This window comes from Oryzias latipes, chromosome 16, assembly GCF_002234675.1.
Source record: "Oryzias latipes chromosome 16, ASM223467v1".
NCBI classification, from domain to species: Eukaryota; Metazoa; Chordata; class Actinopteri; order Beloniformes; family Adrianichthyidae; genus Oryzias; species Oryzias latipes.
Window position 1 is genome coordinate 16,724,338 of NC_019874.2, and position 20,913 is coordinate 16,745,250.

Sequence of the window (20,913 nt, forward strand, 5' to 3'; positions counted from 1 at the left end):
GCTGTTGTTTGTGTCAATGCACGTGTTCTCCATTCTTATCCTCAACTTTTCCTGTTTCTGTCACAGCAGTCCAGCATCAGTAAAGTATCTGTTGAACTCAAAAGTTAAAATGTTGTTAGGATGACTGTTCTGGGTTTAACAGGATATGTTGAAGCATACTGTAGTAAGGAGGAGCATCCTGTAGGAAACCGTGTGTCTGAAGACTTTTTTTGCTGAGAATAAGATGAACATTCTCACAATGCTTAGACTCAAAACTCTCTATGGAAGTATAGATAAAAAACATTGTCAAATAAAAACAGATTCTATTTGACTGCATTTGATTAAACTCATATTAATAATATTTTAATGTACATTCTAAAAATCTAAATTCTTATAATAACTGTGCATCTTTTTAAACAACAGACCCTGCTTTTGTGTGTTGCAGGTTTCTGGCAACATGATGGACATGAATGTTGTGATGGCATGCCAGCTGCTACTGGAGCAGGTTTTCAATGAGGGCAACAGCTCACTTCTACAGCAACTCTACCAACACCTGCTTTTCAATTTCCGCATCTGGACTCAAAGCCACTTTGCTGTTTGTTTGGGTAAGGCCAAAGCAAGCCCCCGTTGTACCTTTGTAAGGTTTTGGTGTCTGCCGGTGCTGGTGTTGCGTGAGAGTGCGAACAGGAAAAAAAAAGCTGCAATTGTTTTTAAGTGCAAACTGTTACAGGAGCCAAAAGTGAATAATTCTAGGAAACTTTTGCACGTCTTCAATGTAGCGTTGCTTAACAATTTCACTTTTCAAGTGTGTTATTTTAACAAGTATTTTATTTTCTTCTGAAGCACATGTGCAGTACCTGTCTTCAGTGATGAACAAAAGCAAACAGCGCATGAAGAGGAAGTATGGAGTTCAGTATATTCTGGATAACATTCGAACATACTACAGGTAGAGCTTCCACAACAGAAGATTTGGGTATTATAACTGCTAAAATACTTCATCAATTGTGTCTGGCCAGGCAAAACAGATTTTACATAAGTAGTGTTTTAAACTAAGCAAAGGTAAAACATTAATTTTCCTAACTTCTATTAATATTCAAAAATGATTATTTTTTTTAATACTTTGCAATTTGGTCTAAGAATTTACCTTTAAAACAGCTTTTGAGGCATTGCTTGATATCCACCTTTTTAGTACAACATCGGCTTCTTATTTATAGATATTTCTTCTTCATATTACAACAACAATTCCACAATAAATCTGAAAAATGTACAAAAATGCAATTCCAAGTAGTAAATTTTGTTATTTTTTTAATGTAAAACTCACAACAAACAATTTTTATGTTTTATAACAAAGGTCAAAAGTGTACAGTCAATTTTAAAATATATTAATCTAAAAAACAAAGCAAAGAAAAGGTCAAAACACTAAAAAAATAAATTTGAAAAAATAAGCGTATCTGCTTAGCTACATAGCCTATAATTTTCCAAGGATGCTTTCCAATTTTCTGTTATATTTGTTATAAACCAAACTTTTCAAAGCTAATAGGCTTTTTGAAACGTTCATGTTTCATTATGAATGAAAACTACACTAATGGCGGGTCAGCTGCATTTCTACGTCATTGTAAACAACTGATGTGACTTTCTCACACACTGGTGAGTTCTGAGACTCTCAAGGGTTTATAACATTAGGCTGTCTGACAAAAAAAACTACCCGAAAGCCATTCCAAAATATTACTATAAAAAAAATTCATTTGTGCGTTTCAGTAATTTATATATTTCCTTTATATTTTTAAAAATCCAGCCTTACTAGTTATAATATTATTTGAAGTCGTAATACAAATATTGTTTCTGCTTACTAACTCATCTGCTGTTCTTTTTGACTGCAGTGCAGAGAAGAATGACTCCTCTCTGTCCGATGAGAAGCAGACGATTCAAACGTCTCTGTTTTCCGTGCTGAAAGACTTTCTCAAGTCTCCAACTACAGAGGAACTCCACAGTGTGCTTGCCTTCATACTGGCCTCAGGGGAAGAGCAGCAGGTAAGAACCATCCCTTTTGGCGTTCCTTTTTTGTAATCGGAATCATCTGGCTCACAGTTTTACTCCCAATTTCCAGCCTAACACTCCTGCATTCTTTGTAAACCATCGTGTTTCTGTAGCTTAACTCTCATTGATGTAGTGTTACCCTCCCTCCTTTAAATTTCTTGATAACATATCAGCTGCTCTTCTGTATGTCAGGTGGTGAAGGCGTTGGATATCGTGTATGAGCTCTTGAGGACCAGCCCTCCTCGTGAGCACGTGCAGACCGTGCTGCTGGAGTGGGGCATCGAGCAGCTATACTGCCTACTGCTCAATCCAGACCTTGGAGACGAGGGCAGGGAAAGGGTATTTAGGGTAAAAGACTGCTTAGAAACTACATTCTTGATTTTATCGTGTCATTCTCTGAAGTCTCGCATGAAAATAAAACACTCATCCTTGCTCTTGTGCAGGTTTTATACAAAATCCTTAAAAGCGAGAAGGTGTCAGAACGCAACAAGCATCGCATTAAGCTGAGGGATTTTGGATATCTCGGCCTGATTTGCTTTCTAGAGGACATCCCCATGACCATGACCACTGTGCGCTGTCTGTACGAGCAGGTCCTGGCTACAGGTAATAGGAAAAGTTTTGTTTTTACATAAATGGAAACATGTTAGACTGCCTCACTGACTTTCATGACTTTATCAATTGTTAGATTCACAAAATGTCTCTCAAACCAAAATATAAAGGAGTCGGCCTATGTTTACTCCAATAGTAACAATATTAATGTTGTTGTTTTTATTCATAGCATGAAAATACCATCCATAAATCTAGCACTTTGATTAGAGATCTCCAGATTTTCTCAGATTCTCATAGGGCAGGCAGACATTCTCCTACTCTTCTAACTGTAAGATAAATAATTTCTTGACTAAGTTTATTCAGTTTTAACCATTTTTCTGTTGCCCTAGACATCTTCACTGGCTTTCCAAAAGTCAGTAGTGGTGTGCTGAAAAGTGTGCTCTTGAAACATGATTTACTGATCCAAAGATGCAGTTCCCAGCCTTAATGTGCTACTTAACTGGGCTATTATATAAGATATTCCTCCAATTCCGTAACAAACTTGAAATCAATTGCCCTTTAACTTTAGACCCGTTGATGGACCACAACTCTACAGTAATTCCTCTTTCATAGAAAGTAAATTGTTCAGGTAAAAGTGACTCCTCAAGCAGGTCTTCCCCTAACAAATACGCAGCTGAGGTGAACCATGTCTCATTCCCAAGACAAACTGATAGATGCAACACTTTTCTCCTCCTGAAGTATCTGAGGAGCTCCAAATGTATTGCTCCATGGCTCCACTAAACTCCTTCTGCACTTAAGTTTAGCCTTGTCTCCGATGTTCCTCAAGCTAACAAATCTCTGCGGAGCTGCTTTTTCCATTTGTGAAAGTCCACTCAGCTTTTTTCATTAGCTCTCATCACCTCAGGTGACCTCTTCTTGATCTTTTGGTTGGCCAGCTCAAAGCAGCTTATTGCAACAGCTCCATACAGTTTATTTTCTCCGCAACAGTTGGCTGTAACGTGACATATTCAGCGTCCTGTTCTTCTGAATTTAATCCTCCGTCAAAAAACTCCCAAAAGCTTTGCAACTGTGTGCAAAACAAAGACTTTCCACGTCCTGAGCATCAACCACCTCCCTAAAAGTTAGCATACCGGCTGAGTTAAGGCACCGTCCTCATTCCCACAAAAAAAAAAAAATGATGCCGAGAGCACTTCATGTGAGGAAACCCACCAGCATTCCTCAGCTGAAGCCTTTCTGCAAAAAGGAAATTCCTTCAAGCTGATGAGCAAGACCGATCAAAGATAACAGATACGTTTAGCTGTAGTTATTAGTGTGTGAAAGGTCACTGAAAACAGACCTCCACTACCACTGGAGAAGTGATGCATCAATGCATTGAGTAATAGATATGCAGAAATGTTAAACAAATGCATTTCAACCATCATTTTATGCTATATTTTTTTTAATCATTTCTTACTTAACTAGGATGGTAATATAATTAGAGCTAATGATGTTTTGATTTCATGTATTTTTGTTGTATTTTAATAGTTTTCTTTTTTGTTGTGGCCAATCAGTGTAAAGGTTGTGGTTTAATGTAACATAAACCAAAAAAATGAGAAGTATTTCTTATTTATTGACCTTTATTTAATAGATCTTGATGTCATGTTTTTTGTTGTCTTTCTGTAAAAATTAAAGAACCAGAAATCACGATTTCTGTTGTTTTTCTACAGATGCAGCTCCTAACTTCAGAGATCTTCTGGCTGTGGTCAGCTTGTCCCATCGAGCTGAACTCGCCGTTCGACTAGATGTCTGTCGCAAGGTTTGCCTCAGATCCCTACCGTGAACTCACCTGCAAAGTAAAGGCACATTTTCTGTGTGGTGACAGGCTTTTCTTTGTTTTTTTTTCCTGTAAAATGACTCCAGCTCTTCCATCTGATCTACTCCAACGAGGATTATGTGAAGCAGCTCGCCAGGCAGCCCGGCTGGCAGGATATCCTGACCAAGCTCTATGTGAAGGAATCCTACGAAGCCCACGTCAACGACATTGCAGACTCCACCACTTCGGCTCCTTTTGACGCTAACTACAGACCTTTGCTGCGGAGAGATCAGTCTGTGGTCATAGAGGATTCTGCCACGTCCATTTTTCTGAACTACCGCAACTCGCGGGAAATTGAGGACGAGGAGGAAGAGGAAGGTCATAGGGAAATTTCTGAGGGCTTCTCGGATTTATCCCAGTCTCCCCCCAGTGGTGGAGGAGGCCCGCTGAAAAACTTGGAAAGCTCCGTCCATTTTAAGTCGTTTGATTCTGTGGATCAGGAGAGTCAGTCATCCTCTATTTCAAACGCAGTTGATATTAATTCAGCTTGTCCTGAAGATGAGGGAAAGGACTATCAGCCGCTCTCGCCTTTTGGCACATCGCCCTTTGATTTGGAATTGGGAGGCATGGGAGGGAGTGGCGCTCAGACCCCGGTAGGAAGTCTAACTAACACCCCTTCCCCCCTGGAGCACTTCAAACCATTTCCACCTCTTAGACCAAGGAAGAGCTCGAGTTTGTCCAACGTTCTAGATGACTCCAGTTATGTAGCGGAGCCTCCTACTGGAGACACAATCTCAAACACTTCCAACCCACAGGTATTACTTTACCTTAGATTTTCTTTGAAGATTGGAAGATGATTGCTATTAAATGTGTTTTTTTTTTGTATTTTAGCAGACCCCTGAGGAAGAGCTGTGCAACCTGCTGACCAACATCATCTTTTCGGTGCTGTGGAGCAGCAGAGGTGCAGAAGGGGCGGAGGATGTGATATGGAGGGAGAGGGGGCAGGTTTTTTCTGTTCTCACCAAACTGGGATCTTCATGCCAGCTGGTGCGTCCCCCCGATGAGATCAAACGCAGGTCAGTTATGATTTTAAGAAATGCCCGTTTTCACTCTTAACCTAGTTACCTGCAAACATTTCCGTGACATGTTGCAATGCTCTCAAAGTGTGTTGTTCCTTTTTGTGTGCCAGTCTTTTGGAAATGATGCTGGAGTCATCATTATCGGATTTGAGGGACGCCCAGGGGGTGTCTCTGCCTTTCTGTCCCAGCCTGGTCCGCCTCCTCCGACTGCTGCAAGACTTCCTGTTTGCAGAGAGGACAAGGGACAGGACTCTCTGGAGTGAAAAGGTACAGCTGTCTAATTCAAAATGTGCACAAAGTCCAAATACAACAAAGTTGTGATGTTGAAAACATGAAACTACTAGACGATAACAATGATTGTGAAGCCACAAAGATAAGTCAACTTTTTTCCACTCCTGGCAGCATTTGTTCCAAAAACACACAACAACATTACTGAGCTAAACAACACAAAAAGTGACATTTTAACATGATTTCTCCAAATCAAAACACCAAATTAATGGGAAATTGTTATAATCCATCAAACCAAGATGGAGGCTCTGTTACTTTGTCCTTTATTTTATCCAAGGCTGTACAAATTTGAGAAGGGGTACTTTTATTAACATACATTTAGGATCATTTTGACCTTACTGACTGAAACATACACCAAGAAGAACGACAGTTACCAGTTCATAAATAGACAATAAAGTTATTATCCTTAACAACTAGACCTGCACATGGCAGATTGCCTAATAACGTTTTTCTTAAAATGTTTGCTACTTTCCCCCAAAAATGTTAACCCTTAATATTTTACTAATTTTAAAAGGATTTATAAAAATGAAAAACAAACGTTTTTCCTTTCTAAAAAAATACTTACCTTTAGTTAGGAGTAGGATGATCAAACTGATTTTGCTCAGACTTGAAAACAGGCTTAACTGGTTACTTGACTGTTCCAAGGAGGTGCCTGATCCCCATCGAATCTTTAGGCAATCTGTTTATTAATCAGTCCAATCTTTTGTGAAGCTGTTTTCTAGATTTCCACAAAGTATCAAATCTTTATTTTTTGCATTTGCAGATTTATAAACCAGCTTTATTTTAGTCAGTTTTAATGACAAACTGTTTAAATTCAAGCAAAAACTGTTCAAAATTAAGTTTTGAGTTTTTAGAGCTTTTGCCTTAAATGAGAAAAAGCTTAACAATCTGTCAAATAGTTTTTTTTAAAAAATGTTTTAGCGAAACATTTTATTTTTAAATAAGCTTCTGAGGTTAGACTAAAAATAGATTTTTATTGTGAAAATTGTTTAAAACTGAACGCCCATGGATTGAATTCAAAGCGGGAGCAGTTGGTTGACACTGTGGGTGTTGTCGCTTTGAAACATTGGGTCAAATGTTTCTGTCTTGTGTGACAAAAGTTTGGAGTGGAGGTTAATCTGCATTTAAAGGTTGCTTCAAGGTGTGGAAACAGGTCTAACTTTTACGTTGGAGTCCAATGTTGACACTCCTGCCTTTGCAGATCTTCGAGGGAGTTGTGAACTTGTTGGACAGGTTGCAGGCCTGGCACAGCACCCCTGGTAGTCCTGGAAACACAGAACTGAAAGAGATGGCCCAGATTGGACTACGTATCATCACGGGATATATTCAGCAGCAGCACTCGCAGGTCAGCTGCACCCACAGCTCAATCAGCCAAGCACATTGTTCAAAGATAGGAAATCTTTGTCATTGTTCTATTCTTTCACAACCAACACATATTTAAGACAGATTTTTAAAAAAGATAGTTTTGAAAAGCTTCCCTGTTCTTATTTGACTTGATGAGTGCACGTGATAAAGACAGCTCTCAAAAACCAGGCCTTCTATGGGTACGGCATGGCATTCATTCCTGTTTGGGAGTGTTTTGTATGAAAGGGCAGCTCATCTTTGAGTTATGGCAGCTGTTACTGCAGGACTGTGGGCTTATGAGAGAGAGCCTTTAGAAATGTCCTGACTGTTAGGCTTTCAACTGTAAAACCTTTTCTCTCTTTCAAACTGTCCTTTAAAAGGTGTAAAAATCTCTGAAATAAAAAGCCTTCAGTTGAGAATAAAACCTAAATGTAAAAGAAACATGTTTTTCGGGGGGAGAAAGTAAAAAAAAAACAGATTGCAGTGATTGCTCTGCTTAGTTACGCCCCTCCAAAATTCTTTAAACAATAAAATCCATTAAAAGCTGACTACAATAAAATACATACATGTTTGGAACTGTTGTTGTTATTTAGTTTTAACATGGCTTTAAATTTACCATTTTAATCAATTTCAAGGTTTAAAAAATGTATTTTAAAAAAGTAAACTGATTAATAACTACTTTCATTTTCCACAAATTGTACTTTTTCCTTTCTGGTTAAGTCTTGTGTTGGTTTTGATTTTATAACTTTTTTTCCAATTATATTTCTATCTTCAAAGACAACTTTATTAGCAATCTTTTTGAAGAAAAACTAATTTGAAGCAACAACAAAAGAAAAAAAAAACAGCCGTAGAATTACTGTAAAGAAGGATAACATAGATGTATTGTGTTTTTTATTGTTTTTTTTCTGAATTTTATTAAATTTATTGAACATTTACTGCGTGAAATTGATCTTATGAGAGGGCTAACATAAACGTAGTAAAATTATTTTCTTTGTGCATCCTCAGGTGTGTGAGATGGCCTGTTTGAAGCTCCACAGCCTCCTCCAAACTGTGCTCTGTCTGAGCTGGGATGAGGTTTGCTTCCTGCTGGGGGAACTTGGCGCCCCCCTGTGGCCAGGAGGTGTCATAAATGACACCAACTGCAGTCAGTCAGAAACCTTTTCGCAGCTGGTGCCCATTGTCCGCACACTACTCGACCAGCATGCTGACCCCATTATGCTCCAGAAGCTGCTGCCAAACCTGCCCATCACCAACGGCAGCACCACCTTTGCACAGGACCTGAAGGCTTACTGTCACACACTGGAGTGGCAGAGCTTTTACCAGCAGCAGGTCTGACACAGCTTATTTTATTTAAAAAAGCAGTTATTTATCTTTTTTTTTGTTACAGGGGTCCATACTCTTGTGTCTTCTTTCTAAAACTGTACATTCTGATTGAATTTAAACGTGTACAAACGAAGAACCTAACCTCACCTTTACCCGGCCTGACCCATTTGAACTGATAAAACTTGGATCACATTCCTAACCTCCAGGTTGCTGACTTTCGCTGCGTTTTTAAACTTAAATCTAGTAATGCTTGAACCTGAAGATGAGGTATTTCACAAACGAATGCCAAACAGGTTTAATATATGCAGATTTATCATCCCTCTGTGTGACAGATCTCCTCGTCAATCTGGTTTGTTTAGAGAACTTCTGCGTACAGAAGCCTGTGATGCATTAGCTAGACTGGCATGACTTTGGCTGCAAAGATGTGAGACTAAACTAAGCAGTTTTAGTCTGATGGTTGTTAATGTAGGAAGCATTTCTAAATTTTTAATCTCTGAGGAGGTAAAACTGATGTGATATAACACACCTTCTGTCTTTTTTCATGTTATATTTTTTATTATTTGTTTTTGTGTTTTTCTTTAAATGTATCTGCAGATTCAGCCCACTAAAGAGCAGTACGAGCTGGACACGTTCGGCAGAAGTCACGACATCATGTCCAATTTTTGGAACTCAAGCTTTGACGACCTCATGAGCACAGCGTTCAGACGAGAAAAAGACAGATCAGAAAGCAAATCCAAGTTTCAGGTTAATGTTGACGCAGTATCATGCGAAAGCGCCCTCAGTATTTGAAGGCAACCTATATTTTGGTAGTGTTTCTTGGGTGTCACAACACGCTCTGCAATAAACATGTGCTTGACTGTAAATGTGTGCATCAACAGGAAATGATTGTAGACCCCTACCTCAAGCGACTTCGGAGTGAGACCAACAGGCACCTTGCTTGGCAGAAGCAGAACTCCAGCCAGCAGATGGTGGTACTGCAACACTGGAGATCTCTCCGCAGACATTTTACCAATGAGAGGGGTGCATGGGCCAACAGGTACCCATCGCCACCTTTACCTGCAAAGACCCGTAATAAATATGAGTCGTTGCACCTTAACTCTTCCCTTGTGTCTTGCTGTCAGAGTTCAACCAGAGGTCAAATGGAAGCTGTCCAACGCTGAGACGTACTCAAAGATGCGCCTCAAACTCGTGCCCAACTACAACTACGACGCTCACTGTGAGGCCAGTGCCCTCAGGGACAACATGGGTATGAAACAGACATTTTCTAAAAGTTATTTACGTTTGCTTGAGCTTTTCTGCAAAGCAAAGTGAGGCACTGAAAGGTTTTTTTTCACGTGCAGGAGCTGAGAGCCCCCGCAGCTCTGAACCCATCCCACTCGCTGTTGCAAAAGAAGCAAAAGTGAGTGTCATGAAAGATGATCAGCTAGGAGAAGAGGACCTCGTCTTTCTGGATAACGAGTAAGAATTTCTGCAGCATTTCTTTAAATATGCAGTAATCTAGACGGTAAAACGAGGTGTAACACTTCTACCTTCTCAGGGTGGAAGGAGAAGACGAGAGCCAGAGAGAAAAGCTGGTTCTGTCTGAAGATTGCGAGCTCATCACCATTGTGGCAGTGGTTCCAGGCCGATTGGAGGTCACCACCCACCACCTGTACTTCTATGATGGCAGCAGTGAGAAAGAAGAGACAGAGGAGGGTAGGAGGAAGTGGTTTTAGTAATATATAATCATTATTCATTTTCTTGCTCAGCCTCTTGTGAAAAAAGCAACTTTGTGTTTCTTTAGGAATTGGGTTTGATTTTAAGAGACCTCTGTCTCAGCTCAGAGAGGTTCATTTGAGGCGCTACAACCTGCGGCGCTCCGCACTAGAGCTGTTCTTCATAGACCAGTCTCACTACTTTATCAACTTCAAGAAGAAGGTGAGGGATTTTCACACTGAAATTATGTTTTCTATCTTAAGTAACTATTGGAATTTAATCAAAGGTGTATAATGTAAAACTTACAACTAAATGGTTAAAGTTAAATGTATATATTTTTTATTTGTAATTAGTTTAATTTTTCTTTATTGTATTTTCACTTTTTCTATACATTTGAGAAAGCAGCTACCATAAATTTAGGAGTCCAAGTTGGGATTTTTATCATAGTTTGACCGGAGGTGTGACCTATACTCAGGTGCCACTTGTATGTGTTTTTAAACAATAAACAGCAACCACAAGAGGGCGCTGTCGGTAGTTGTATCATAGTTTACTACTGACAGTAATGTAGAAGAAGCAACCCTAACTGTTCCCTTAAAGTGGGATTGGTGACAGAGGATCAAGAATTAAATTGATTTAATGATTTAAAGTGACATGAATTAGATTAGTTGACTTGTTCGCATGTTATGCCATGGTTATCTGAATAATTGTTCATATGTTTACTAATAAACGAAATTCCTTCTATGTTCTATGAAGCTAAAAATGCATCAAGGTGTTAACAGTAGTGAAGTGTGCTTAAATCGGTCCACTATTGTTGTTATCTGTTCAGTTATTTTGAATTTACCTTTCGAGATTAAATATCTATTCATGTTTACATATTTTGTTAATCCATTTCTCCAAAACGTGCGACTTATATATAACGTTTTTCTTTTTATTATGAATTGATGCATAATAAAAGTTGCAACTTGTACTCTGGAGCAAGTTCTAGTCCGAAAATACGGTAGTTTATAAAAGTTGTGAAAGTGTTTCTCTGTATTGCATCAACATGTTTCAATGTCTAGAAGCTGTGGAGAGCAGTTTATTTTTCCTTTCAAAATGGACATATTTTCCCTTTTCTCACTTGACAATAGAAATCAGAAGCTTAACACTTTGAGTAGAGCCTTATTTTGTAATTCCTACAACAACAGATGCTTTTTAGTTTACAAACATTTACATATTCGCCACAGGCTGATTGTACATTCAAATGCAGCACTTGTATAATTCTGCTCTTCATCAGCGTTCTGGCCCTTCTATTATCAACGCAATGTGCTGTAACACCAATCCATACAATAATTGATGCAGACTGTTGAACTGTGTGAGCCGCTTGTCTTAAACTGAGGTGAAGTGAAGAACTGTTCTCTAGCCAAATGATGGAAGAACACAGCATTCCAACACTTTAATCCTCAATGACATTCAATATTTACATTAAGTATATCTATGTCTTTAATTCCAGGAAAAGGGAGCAACGTTTACCTATAATTATGTCCATTTATCATTTTTCTGAAGCTTAAAATAAGCATTTCAAATAGCAATAACATTTTTACTCCTTGTTTAAAATTAAGATGAAGATCAAACCTTAACTTTTCGCATTACTCTTCTTTGTTCTTTAGGTACGAAACAAAGTGTACTCCAGGATTCTCGGACTGCGACCTCCAAATCTGTTTTACTTTGGCTCTCGCTCTCCTCAAGAGCTCCTCAAGGCTTCAGGCCTCACCCAGGTGTTTATTTACGTAAATATGTAGCTGGCTTATTTTCTGCATAAAGAGCCTTTTGTTTGTGGCCTAATGCAGTCAAATTCTGACCTTAACAGAAATGGGTGTACAGAGAAATCTCCAACTTTGAGTATTTGATGCAGCTGAACACCATTGCTGGACGAACCTACAACGACCTGTCGCAGTATCCCGTGGTGAGCATGCCGCCCCTGTCTATGTGTGTCATTGCTAGTGGTGCTTTTATCAGCGCAGGCTGGCTGCTTGCAGCATCAGGATTAGTTTGTATTTGTTTTGTTCCTCTCCAGTTCCCTTGGGTCCTGTGTGACTACACTTCTCCTACTCTGGATCTGAGCGACCCTTCCATTTTTAGAGACCTGTCCAAGCCCATAGGTGTGGTCAACCCTCGTCATGCACAGAATGTCAGGGAAAAGTAAGCAGTGTGTGCAGTGTAAACTTTTGAAGTTCTTTTTTTGTCTTGTGTAAATAAGAAGGCTTTGCTTTCTTTAATTAGATATGAGAGCTTTGAAGATCCTACAGGCAACATTGACAAATTCCACTATGGCACACACTACTCTAACGCAGCAGGAGTCATGCACTACATGATCCGCATGGAACCATTCACCACCCTGCATATCCAGCTGCAGAGCGGCAGGTGAGAATTCAAGGTGTGAAGCATTGTGGACTTTTGGAGTTTCATTTCTAACTCATTCATGCTGCGTTTGCTCAGGTTTGACGTTGCAGACAGACAGTTCCACTCAGTGGCTGCAGCCTGGCAGGCTCGCATGGAGAGTCCAGCCGACGTCAAAGAGCTCATTCCAGAGTTCTTCTATTTCCCAGAATTCCTGCAGAACATGAATGGTGGGGTGATTTGCAAACTTTAGCCAATATGCCTAAGCGGTGAAAGCTAATCCATCACTGGTGTTGCAGGCTTCGACTTGGGCCGCTTACAGATCTCTCAGGAGGCGGTGACAGACGTTGAGTTGCCCCGCTGGGCGACATCGAGGGAAGACTTCATCAGAAAGCACAGGAAAGCCCTGGTGAGTCTCCCCAAACATCCAGAGCATAGGTTTGCTCTCTAAATGTTTTGGGTTAAGTTCAAGAAAAGCAACCAATGTTTTTAACTGTAGGAATCTGAGCACGTGTCCAGTCACCTCCACGAGTGGATTGACCTGATCTTTGGTTGCAAGCAGAGAGGAGAAGAAGCAGTGAATGCTCTCAATGTCTTTTATTACTGCACGTATGAAGGTAAGCACACAATCAGGACTGCTCATAAAGGAAAAATAACAAGTAGTAAAAAGATCTCCCAAACTGCTTAAAATATTTAGATTTGGGGCTGAAAATTTACTTTATTGATTGCAAAAATACTTTTCTGTATATTTATCTGTATCTTCATTTAATGGTTTAAGTGTCATGTAAAATGAACCTCTCACACACGACCCCAAGATTGTTAAGACTCTAATTTATGCTGCAAGTGATCAATATCAGCCACTGCATTTGAAATTATTCAGTCTTCACTTTTTTACTTTTGAGCTTTAGTTGAAGCACAAATGTACAAGGAAGATTTTTTGGTTGAGTTTCCTGGGAAATAAGTAAACAGATTAGGCTATAAACTGTTGCATCAATTACTGAAAAATATATTTTTTAGCACTTTTAGAGAGTGGTAACAATAATGTACTGTCTTGGAACATTTTAAAATTTACACTAATTGATTGACTTACTGGTTGGTTGGTTGGTTGGTTGATTGATTGATTCATTCATTCATTCATTCATTTCAAGCATTGTAGCCAAAGCAATAAAGAATTCACACAGATTTATCAAAAAAACATAAAAAAACAAAGAAACACTTAAATGACATTTGGTTAATTAAATATAGTGAACATTAACTAAAGACATGCAGATCTTGGTTTATTGCTTCAAAAAGAAGTGGGAAGAAACAAATTTATATAATCCCACCCCTACTGAGTTAATTCATTTTATAGTTTAAAATAGTTTTCTGATCCGGTTCTGATCAGACAGATTCTTTTGAAGTTACAAACTCAAGTGCAAGATTGATTATCTTCAGAAAACATTCAGAAAAATCTGCTGACTACTATTGTGTACAAATCTGTCATGGTTTTGTTTTTCTGCTCCCTCTTGCAGGAGCTGTTGATCTTGATGCGATCGCTAATGAGACTGAACGAAAAGCCTATGAGGGCATCATCAGCAACTTTGGACAAACCCCATGTCAGCTTCTTAAGGTAAAAATTCTAATTCAACACTTCTGCGTAGAATTCTTCACTCGGTTGACCTTCGCTTTTAGGAAATTGTGTTTTCTGCCGTTGTCCAGGAACCTCATCCTTCTAGGATGACAGCTGAGAATGCAGCCAGACGGCTGGCCCGTCTGGATACTCTACCCGCAAATATCTTTGAGCACCTAGCTAAACTCCGTTCTTTTAAAGAGGTGTGCTTAAATAGTGATTTTCAGCTATCATTTTTATCAACAAATAATCAATAATGGACTAGGTTCACGTGTTGATTGTTTGTGTGTCAGGTGGTCAGTGATGGCATTCCTTTGGTTCAAGCACTGGTACCAAAGACCCATCATCGCTCCTCCATTATCCAGGGATCTAATATGCTGGTATTGTGCTATTTTTTAAATGTGCCATTCATTGTCAAAATGAGTCTTAGTTTATGTCTCATTGTCCTGTTGTTGCTACAGGTGAGTGTCAGTTCCAATGGTTTGATAGGGACGCACAGCTGGCTTCCATACGACAAAAACATTGCCAACTACTTTACCTTCAACAAAGACCCAACAATGACCAACCCAAAGTAAGTGCATCCTTTAGTTGCTGGCAAAAAACATAAATCAGTTTCACTTGTTTGTATTGAAGTGAAACATCTGTGCAGCAATCCTTGAAAGGTGTTGAAGTCACTGGTTCAGTGTCTTCTCACAAAAACAACAAAGTTAATCAAGATATCTGAATCCAGTCTGGTTACGGTTTAATCACTGCATGTAAATATCTGCAGTGAAAGCCCAGCAGGCTGCTTTTAAACTGTGAAAATTCACTGTTGTGTTTTAGAACTCAGCGTTTCTTGAGCGGGCCTTTTTCCCCCGGAGTGGAGATCAGCACTAAGGTGTTGGTGGTGTCCAATGACGGCCGGCTGCTGTTCAGCGGAGGGCACTGGGACTGCAGCCTCCGGGTCACCCAGCTGGCCAAAGGAAAGTTAGTTGGCAGGATCTGCCGGCACATTGGTGAGCTCTTTGTCTCTTCTCACAGAAGAATTCCTTTTCTTGTCTGAACTGTATCTTCATGAGGACCTTTCTTTGTCACAAAGACATTGTTACCTGCTTGGCTCTGGATCTCTGTGGCATCTACCTCATTTCTGGATCAAGGGACACTTCCTGCATAGTGTGGCAGGTGATACAACAGGTGTGTAGAAACATCACTGTGGATCTGATGGGGTCAGTTTGAGGTTTTTTGTAAACGTTTCTTTCTCTGTTCACCAGGGAGAGTTCTCCTGTGGTCTGTCTCCTCGACCGGTCCAGATCTTCAGTGGACATGACCAGGAGGTGACCTGTGTGGCAATCAGCACTGAACTGGACATGGCTGTTTCCGGGTCAAAGGTCAGAGAAGTTGCTTTAGTCTCTTTTGCATTAGGTAGGAATGAATGTGTATTTTTCTTTTCTCCAGATGGATAACAGTAATAATTATTTTGTTCAAATGGGGAATGAAGTTGATCTTTTTTTTGCTTTTAGGACTAAACATAAATTTTTGCAAACACAAAACTACATTAAATTAAACCAAAAGGTTTTCTCATATAATAGTTTAGTTTTAATTATTATAAAAGGATTCACAAAATCTAAACTTTTTAATTCTCTAGGAAGTGGGACCTTGTGTTTGTCTGCTAAAAGAAACAGATTTGATTCATAAAAAAAGACAACAGATGTCTGACAAACCAACAATAGCTTCTTTCTCAATGGACCCCAAAACTTTAATTTAATCTGACTGCCAAATATTCAGATTCCTTAATTTAACCAAGCTGGGCCAGTTTAAATATAACTTTTGTCTGAATTAGACAAATCTTTTTCACGTGTGAGGTGCTTTAAAGTAAAGTTCATGTCATAAACATAAATTCTATATTCATTCAAATTTAATGTAAATTTGATATGTTATAATCCATTTAAACTGAGCATGAAAACCTTTGCAGGTTTCTAAAAATATTTCTTTGTGGGTGAATTCTAGAATATGACGTAACATTAACGGAAGAATTTTATAGTTTTAGCTATGTGATGAAGATATTTGTAAGTGTCTAAAAAAACCTCCCAAGCGGTAGGATGAGAGTATGTGAATAAATAAACAAACCCGGTATTTATAATCCAGTGTTCTGGGTAAATAAATTAGAGTTGAAATCACCCAAATCAAGCAACAGCAAGTAGAAAGTGTAGGTTCTTTTTTTTTTTTTTTTTTGGTTAACAACAATCAGACATTGCAAATAATAAATTGTTGCAAATATTATTTTAGAGAGGTTACTAATTACATTTTAATTTCACTTTTTGTTTTTAAATTTCCAATAATTTAAATCTCTTTTTTATTTTATTTTTTTATGCCTTTAGGTGTAATTTGCTAACTATTTATTTATTTAATGAGTTTCATTTTACTTCTTCTAACTTCTTTCATAACAAAAAATATTTTGTTTGGGCCAGTAACAATAAATGATAAATGTAACTTATAATAAATTGGTTCTCTATTTTACCTAATAAAATCATTTTTTTGTTAAATGTATTAGTCCTTTCATTTTTCTTTAAAATAAAAAACTTCTACTATTTGTAATTAATTCATTTGTGTGCATTTTTCTTAGTTTGATATTTATGTTCTATTTTGTATCTACTGTCAGCATAATTTTAATAGATACAAAGCACAAAAAGCCATAAAAAGGAAATGAAATTCTGATCAGAAGTCCTTCAGTGTTCTTTTTGAACAATGTTTCAGTTGATACTTACTCGTACCATAAAAGTGCATTGATAGTCCTAACTGTAGCGTTTGTGGCACGTTAGGACGGGACCGTGATCGTGCACACGATCCGGCGTGGACAGTTCCAGCGAACACTGCGGCCTCCCAGCGACAGCTGTGTTCCCATGCAAATCTCTGAGCTCCAGGTGGGCATGGAAGGCCACATCGTGGTGCAAACATCACAGAAGGAGCACTGTCACACCAAGGTACGTGAACAAAAGGCTGCAAGTGCAAGCATGAGCAGTTTTATCTGTGCTGTCCCAACATTCACACTGTGCTTGTTCCCACAGGGCAAATACTCCATTTATGTTTACTCAGTCAACGGCTGTCTGCTGTCCTCTTTCACCATGGAGGAGCAGATAACAGCCGTCCACTTGGTGTCGGAGTATGTCATCCTTGGAAGCATGCAGGGAAGTCTCCACATAAGAGATTTGTACAGGTAGAGAAATGCCATCGTAATCAAATCCAGAAAGCTCAGAAGTTTTTGTCCCTCCGTCCTAAAGCTGTTGTGTTTGGCAGCCTGGATGCTCTGGTCACACCTCTGGCCTTGAGGGTTCCTGTGAGGAGTGTGTCTGTCACCAAAGAATGCAGCCACATTCTAGTGGGACTGGAGGATGGAAAGTTAATTGTGGTGGGGGCAGGGAAGCCAGAAGAGGTGAGAGACAAGGGTGGGGGTCGTCAGAATATGTGGTTGAGAAGAAATGAGGCCAAAAATTTCAGAAGAATGTCTTATTTGAGATTTTTTAGCTTTGAACATGTGTGTCCCTTCCTCTCCGTCTCAGGTCCGCTCCGGACAATTCTCCCGTCGCCTGTGGGGCTCCACACGTCGAATCTCTCAGGTGTCGTCAGGTGAAACTGAGTACAATCCCATTGAGAACGTGAGCAATTGAGGAGAGCCACTGAGACTGAACTCTGAAGAGCCTTAAGGGATGCAAATTTGCTCACCACAATCTTCTCCTTTCTCGCTGGGAAATCTGAATCCTAAGCCACTGGTCTCTCTGAGAGAGCAACTATACACCGCACTTTCTATAGTTGAGTGATTTTATATTTGAATGCATGTTTTATTTTGTGCTGTTCATTTTTTATCAGCATTATTCCAAAGAGCGGCCTTGTTGGGTATGTGAGGTTATGAATTATGAGGGGGACTGCAGTCGCTCTAAAGCTGCGTTTACTCCAAACGCGATTTGCGCAGCAAATTTTGCGTGAGCCGCCTCTCTTTTGCAGTGCGGCAAATTCATGGATGTTGTTGAGAGATCAGGTTTATTTATTATGAAGAGCTCTTCAAAAACATCGGCAATGTTGTCTCCATGTCTGGGTTCATGAGATCATTCAAAGATTCTCTCTGTACCGTGGTGTTTCTGTGTCTCTGTGACCCACTTTAAAAGGCTCACTGTCCCGCATTAACCCCAGAAGGGAAAATAAATCCAAAAATAAAATTAGGGGGCCTTTTTTATTATTGTCTTTATGAAAATTAGAAAAATATCACAAAGTTCAGGAGGTCCGAGCAGCCTACTCCTCCCGCAGCGGTTCTGTCTGTCTGTCATTGGATATGTATTCCACCGTTGATCGATTCACTGAAAGCGTCACAAAGCAGTTTCCCTGATTGGTAGATGAGACGCTGCGACCTAGGCAAAATATTGTACAAATCGCGCCGCAGGACGTCAGATTGTGTCTGTACCATTGACTTGACAATGTAACTGGCCACCTCTGCGGCGCGTATCACATTTGGTGTGAACACAGCTTAAGAGCCCACTCTCATTACACCAGTGTGCCCGTGCTAGAGTCCATTTGACCCCAAAGTTTGACTCTTTTGGGAGCTGCGATTTGTCTGGTGCTGACCCGAGCACTGACTGCTGGCTCGCCTTGCCGGGGACATGCCACGCCAGCTACCTCTGGACTTGAGAATGGGATATCAGTGCTGTGATCGCAAACAGTGATGGATCAAAATCAGCGTACACTTTTGCAGTACCTGGACACTGACAGCCGAAAGAGTTTATAAGCGCAACCAGGAACTGGTGTGCTGTGAGTAGACTCTGAATCAGATTTCAGAGAAGTGACTCACTTATCTGCAGATGGAGCACAGCAAACTCCCTGGGCCCCACGTCTTGGCCTCCTTTGTTGTCGCATGGCTGTGGCCGGTGCACTGTCAAATGTCTTAACCCACTTTGGCATCTTCTTAAAACTCCTGAAAACTTGAAAAAACTGTTGCAGACATCGCTCGAGGCTTCCACGTCGCAACACTGGGGAAGACCACAAAAAGATGTTTGTGAAGAGACCCGGGGGGCGAGAATGCGTTTGTCTGTGTGTGTAGACGGGGCGTGCATATCTTTGAACTTGTGCTGTAGTGGGTTTCAGTGGGTAACGCCTGCTCATCCTTGCAGCAGAAATGCAGAAGTTCTACATGTAAGGCTCTAAGCAGTGTGAAACTGTTACAATTAAAGCAGCACATGCTTTAATGGTCAAGTATGTGAAATATATTCACCTTTTTATCACAGCTGAGCTGCAATGCGATTAACCTCAACAGAAGAGCTGTTGCCTTCCACACAAAATGACCTTTATAAATGCTTCTGCTATGTTTTAACAGCTCACCATGTCCAAGCTCTGATCAAAGAAGTGCCTTTTTATACTCGGGCCTCATGTAAACCATGTTTCTGCAAAACTGTGTTTTGGTTATTGTAATTGTATCTGCGGATCTGTTTGAATGTGTTTGACTTCCCCACTGTGAGAGCGATACAGTGAGAAAACACATTAGTTGGCTGAATGAATAAACTTGTCTGTACTGGTGTTGTGCCGCAAAGGAGATCTGAAGACATGATGACTCTTTACCATGTGATTGAGCTTTATAGGAATGCATTTCCTGCCCACGTGTGTGTGTCTCTGTGTGTGAGTGTTACTGTGGCTGGAACAGAGTAATAATTCAGAGATACCATGATAGATGAGAACAATGTGGGTGAATGGAACGCACATTATATTTAACCTAGATGCAAATAACCTGTTTTTTGTCAACGAAAATGGACAATTTTGCAAAATAAACTGTAATTTGATTGTGATTTGTGTTGTCTTAAAGGGGATGTGTCGTTACTCTGTATGTTAAATGTAGAAGATCACATTTTGTGCATTTGTACAAGTGTCTGTGTTGCTCTGACCTTTGTGAAAGCTCAGATATTGTTTGAGTGCATCATGTTTCTGTTCCTCCAGTCACAGCATCCACCATCACAATTCAGCTCCAGGTTTCGCTCTTCAGTGTGTGTGTTTTTTCTTCTTGAGACCCCTCTGAATGCCTTATGTTTAGGCCAGCACTGCCTTGAAGTGAAATTCACTTGTCTTATAATATGTAATAACTGTTGATCTAGGACCATGTTGGAAATACAGCTGACTTTCTGAAAAAAAGGGCTTTTTTGTCCTCCTTTGCAGAAGTTTGCACTCCAAGTTGATCTTTCCTTAAAATGTGGTTAATGTGGTTTGGAAACTGTAACCACATTTTGCAATTCTTGCCTAAGATCATTTTAGGAGGACGTTCCAACCACAAGGAAGGAAATGGATCTGCTGCCACCAGTGTGGATGATCCAGCTCATGATGTGAACCCTGTGTCAGTTGAAAAGGTCACAGTGAGCTGAGGCCCATGCACTTAAAGAGGAGACTTTGATCTCCTGAAGGGTCGAACATCCTGTCAGCCTGCCTGTAAACACATCTGTGAGGGCACAATTTACTGGGGAGAGCAGGGGGTGAGGTGGGTGGTAAAACTCTACTCAAATAGCAACATCATAGAGTGAATGAGGAAGGTGGAGGCATGAGGGGGAGGGGGCGCGAATGTGCTCCTGCTGACAATGGAGGGTGGAGTTAACACCTTGTTCTCGCCATGTTGCGCCCTTCCTGAACCCAAGGGGGTGGATGTCGGGAAATGCCCCAATTTTGGGGTTTTAGGTGCGCTTGCCTTGATCCACAAAAACCCTCAAACAGACCTGTTGTAACTCGTGTGCTATTCTAGGCACTTTAACATTGGGAGTTGGGTCATCTAGACCCACTAGACAGCGCGCTGAACCTTTTTTCTTCAATGATTTGTGATCTTTACTGGTGTCCATGGATTA

The 20,913-nt window shown here is 40.0% G+C and overlaps 1 protein-coding gene across 4 annotated transcripts in view; it reads left to right on the forward strand.

The window, feature by feature from the left end:
• The window catches only part of nbeal2 (neurobeachin like 2), a 36,578-nt gene extending 16,363 nt beyond the window's left edge, over positions 1 to 20,215 (forward strand). For 3 of the 4 annotated variants that reach the window (XM_011485200.3, XM_011485201.3, XM_020710152.2), the window contains 35 exons: positions 425 to 584; positions 823 to 925; positions 1,860 to 2,010; positions 2,209 to 2,364; positions 2,460 to 2,619; positions 4,272 to 4,360; positions 4,465 to 5,172; positions 5,249 to 5,433; positions 5,547 to 5,703; positions 6,926 to 7,069; positions 8,074 to 8,397; positions 8,986 to 9,135; positions 9,270 to 9,427; positions 9,513 to 9,637; positions 9,732 to 9,849; positions 9,929 to 10,086; positions 10,175 to 10,308; positions 11,733 to 11,840; positions 11,933 to 12,028; positions 12,140 to 12,264; positions 12,346 to 12,486; positions 12,562 to 12,692; positions 12,762 to 12,871; positions 12,962 to 13,079; positions 13,974 to 14,071; positions 14,161 to 14,274; positions 14,365 to 14,451; positions 14,533 to 14,642; positions 14,894 to 15,066; positions 15,150 to 15,244; positions 15,322 to 15,438; positions 16,870 to 17,031; positions 17,116 to 17,264; positions 17,345 to 17,480; positions 17,608 to 20,215. In XM_011485200.3, the coding sequence (XP_011483502.1) occupies positions 425 to 584; positions 823 to 925; positions 1,860 to 2,010; positions 2,209 to 2,364; positions 2,460 to 2,619; positions 4,272 to 4,360; positions 4,465 to 5,172; positions 5,249 to 5,433; positions 5,547 to 5,703; positions 6,926 to 7,069; positions 8,074 to 8,397; positions 8,986 to 9,135; positions 9,270 to 9,427; positions 9,513 to 9,637; positions 9,732 to 9,849; positions 9,929 to 10,086; positions 10,175 to 10,308; positions 11,733 to 11,840; positions 11,933 to 12,028; positions 12,140 to 12,264; positions 12,346 to 12,486; positions 12,562 to 12,692; positions 12,762 to 12,871; positions 12,962 to 13,079; positions 13,974 to 14,071; positions 14,161 to 14,274; positions 14,365 to 14,451; positions 14,533 to 14,642; positions 14,894 to 15,066; positions 15,150 to 15,244; positions 15,322 to 15,438; positions 16,870 to 17,031; positions 17,116 to 17,264; positions 17,345 to 17,480; positions 17,608 to 17,715 (5,358 nt within the window). In that variant the 3' untranslated portion in view covers positions 17,716 to 20,215. The remainder of the gene's footprint in view (positions 1 to 424; positions 585 to 822; positions 926 to 1,859; positions 2,011 to 2,208; positions 2,365 to 2,459; positions 2,620 to 4,271; positions 4,361 to 4,464; positions 5,173 to 5,248; positions 5,434 to 5,546; positions 5,704 to 6,925; positions 7,070 to 8,073; positions 8,398 to 8,985; positions 9,136 to 9,269; positions 9,428 to 9,512; positions 9,638 to 9,731; positions 9,850 to 9,928; positions 10,087 to 10,174; positions 10,309 to 11,732; positions 11,841 to 11,932; positions 12,029 to 12,139; positions 12,265 to 12,345; positions 12,487 to 12,561; positions 12,693 to 12,761; positions 12,872 to 12,961; positions 13,080 to 13,973; positions 14,072 to 14,160; positions 14,275 to 14,364; positions 14,452 to 14,532; positions 14,643 to 14,893; positions 15,067 to 15,149; positions 15,245 to 15,321; positions 15,439 to 16,869; positions 17,032 to 17,115; positions 17,265 to 17,344; positions 17,481 to 17,607) is intronic. The other variant, XM_020710151.2, reaches the window with a different exon arrangement.
• Positions 20,216 to 20,913: the final 698 nt, after the last annotated feature.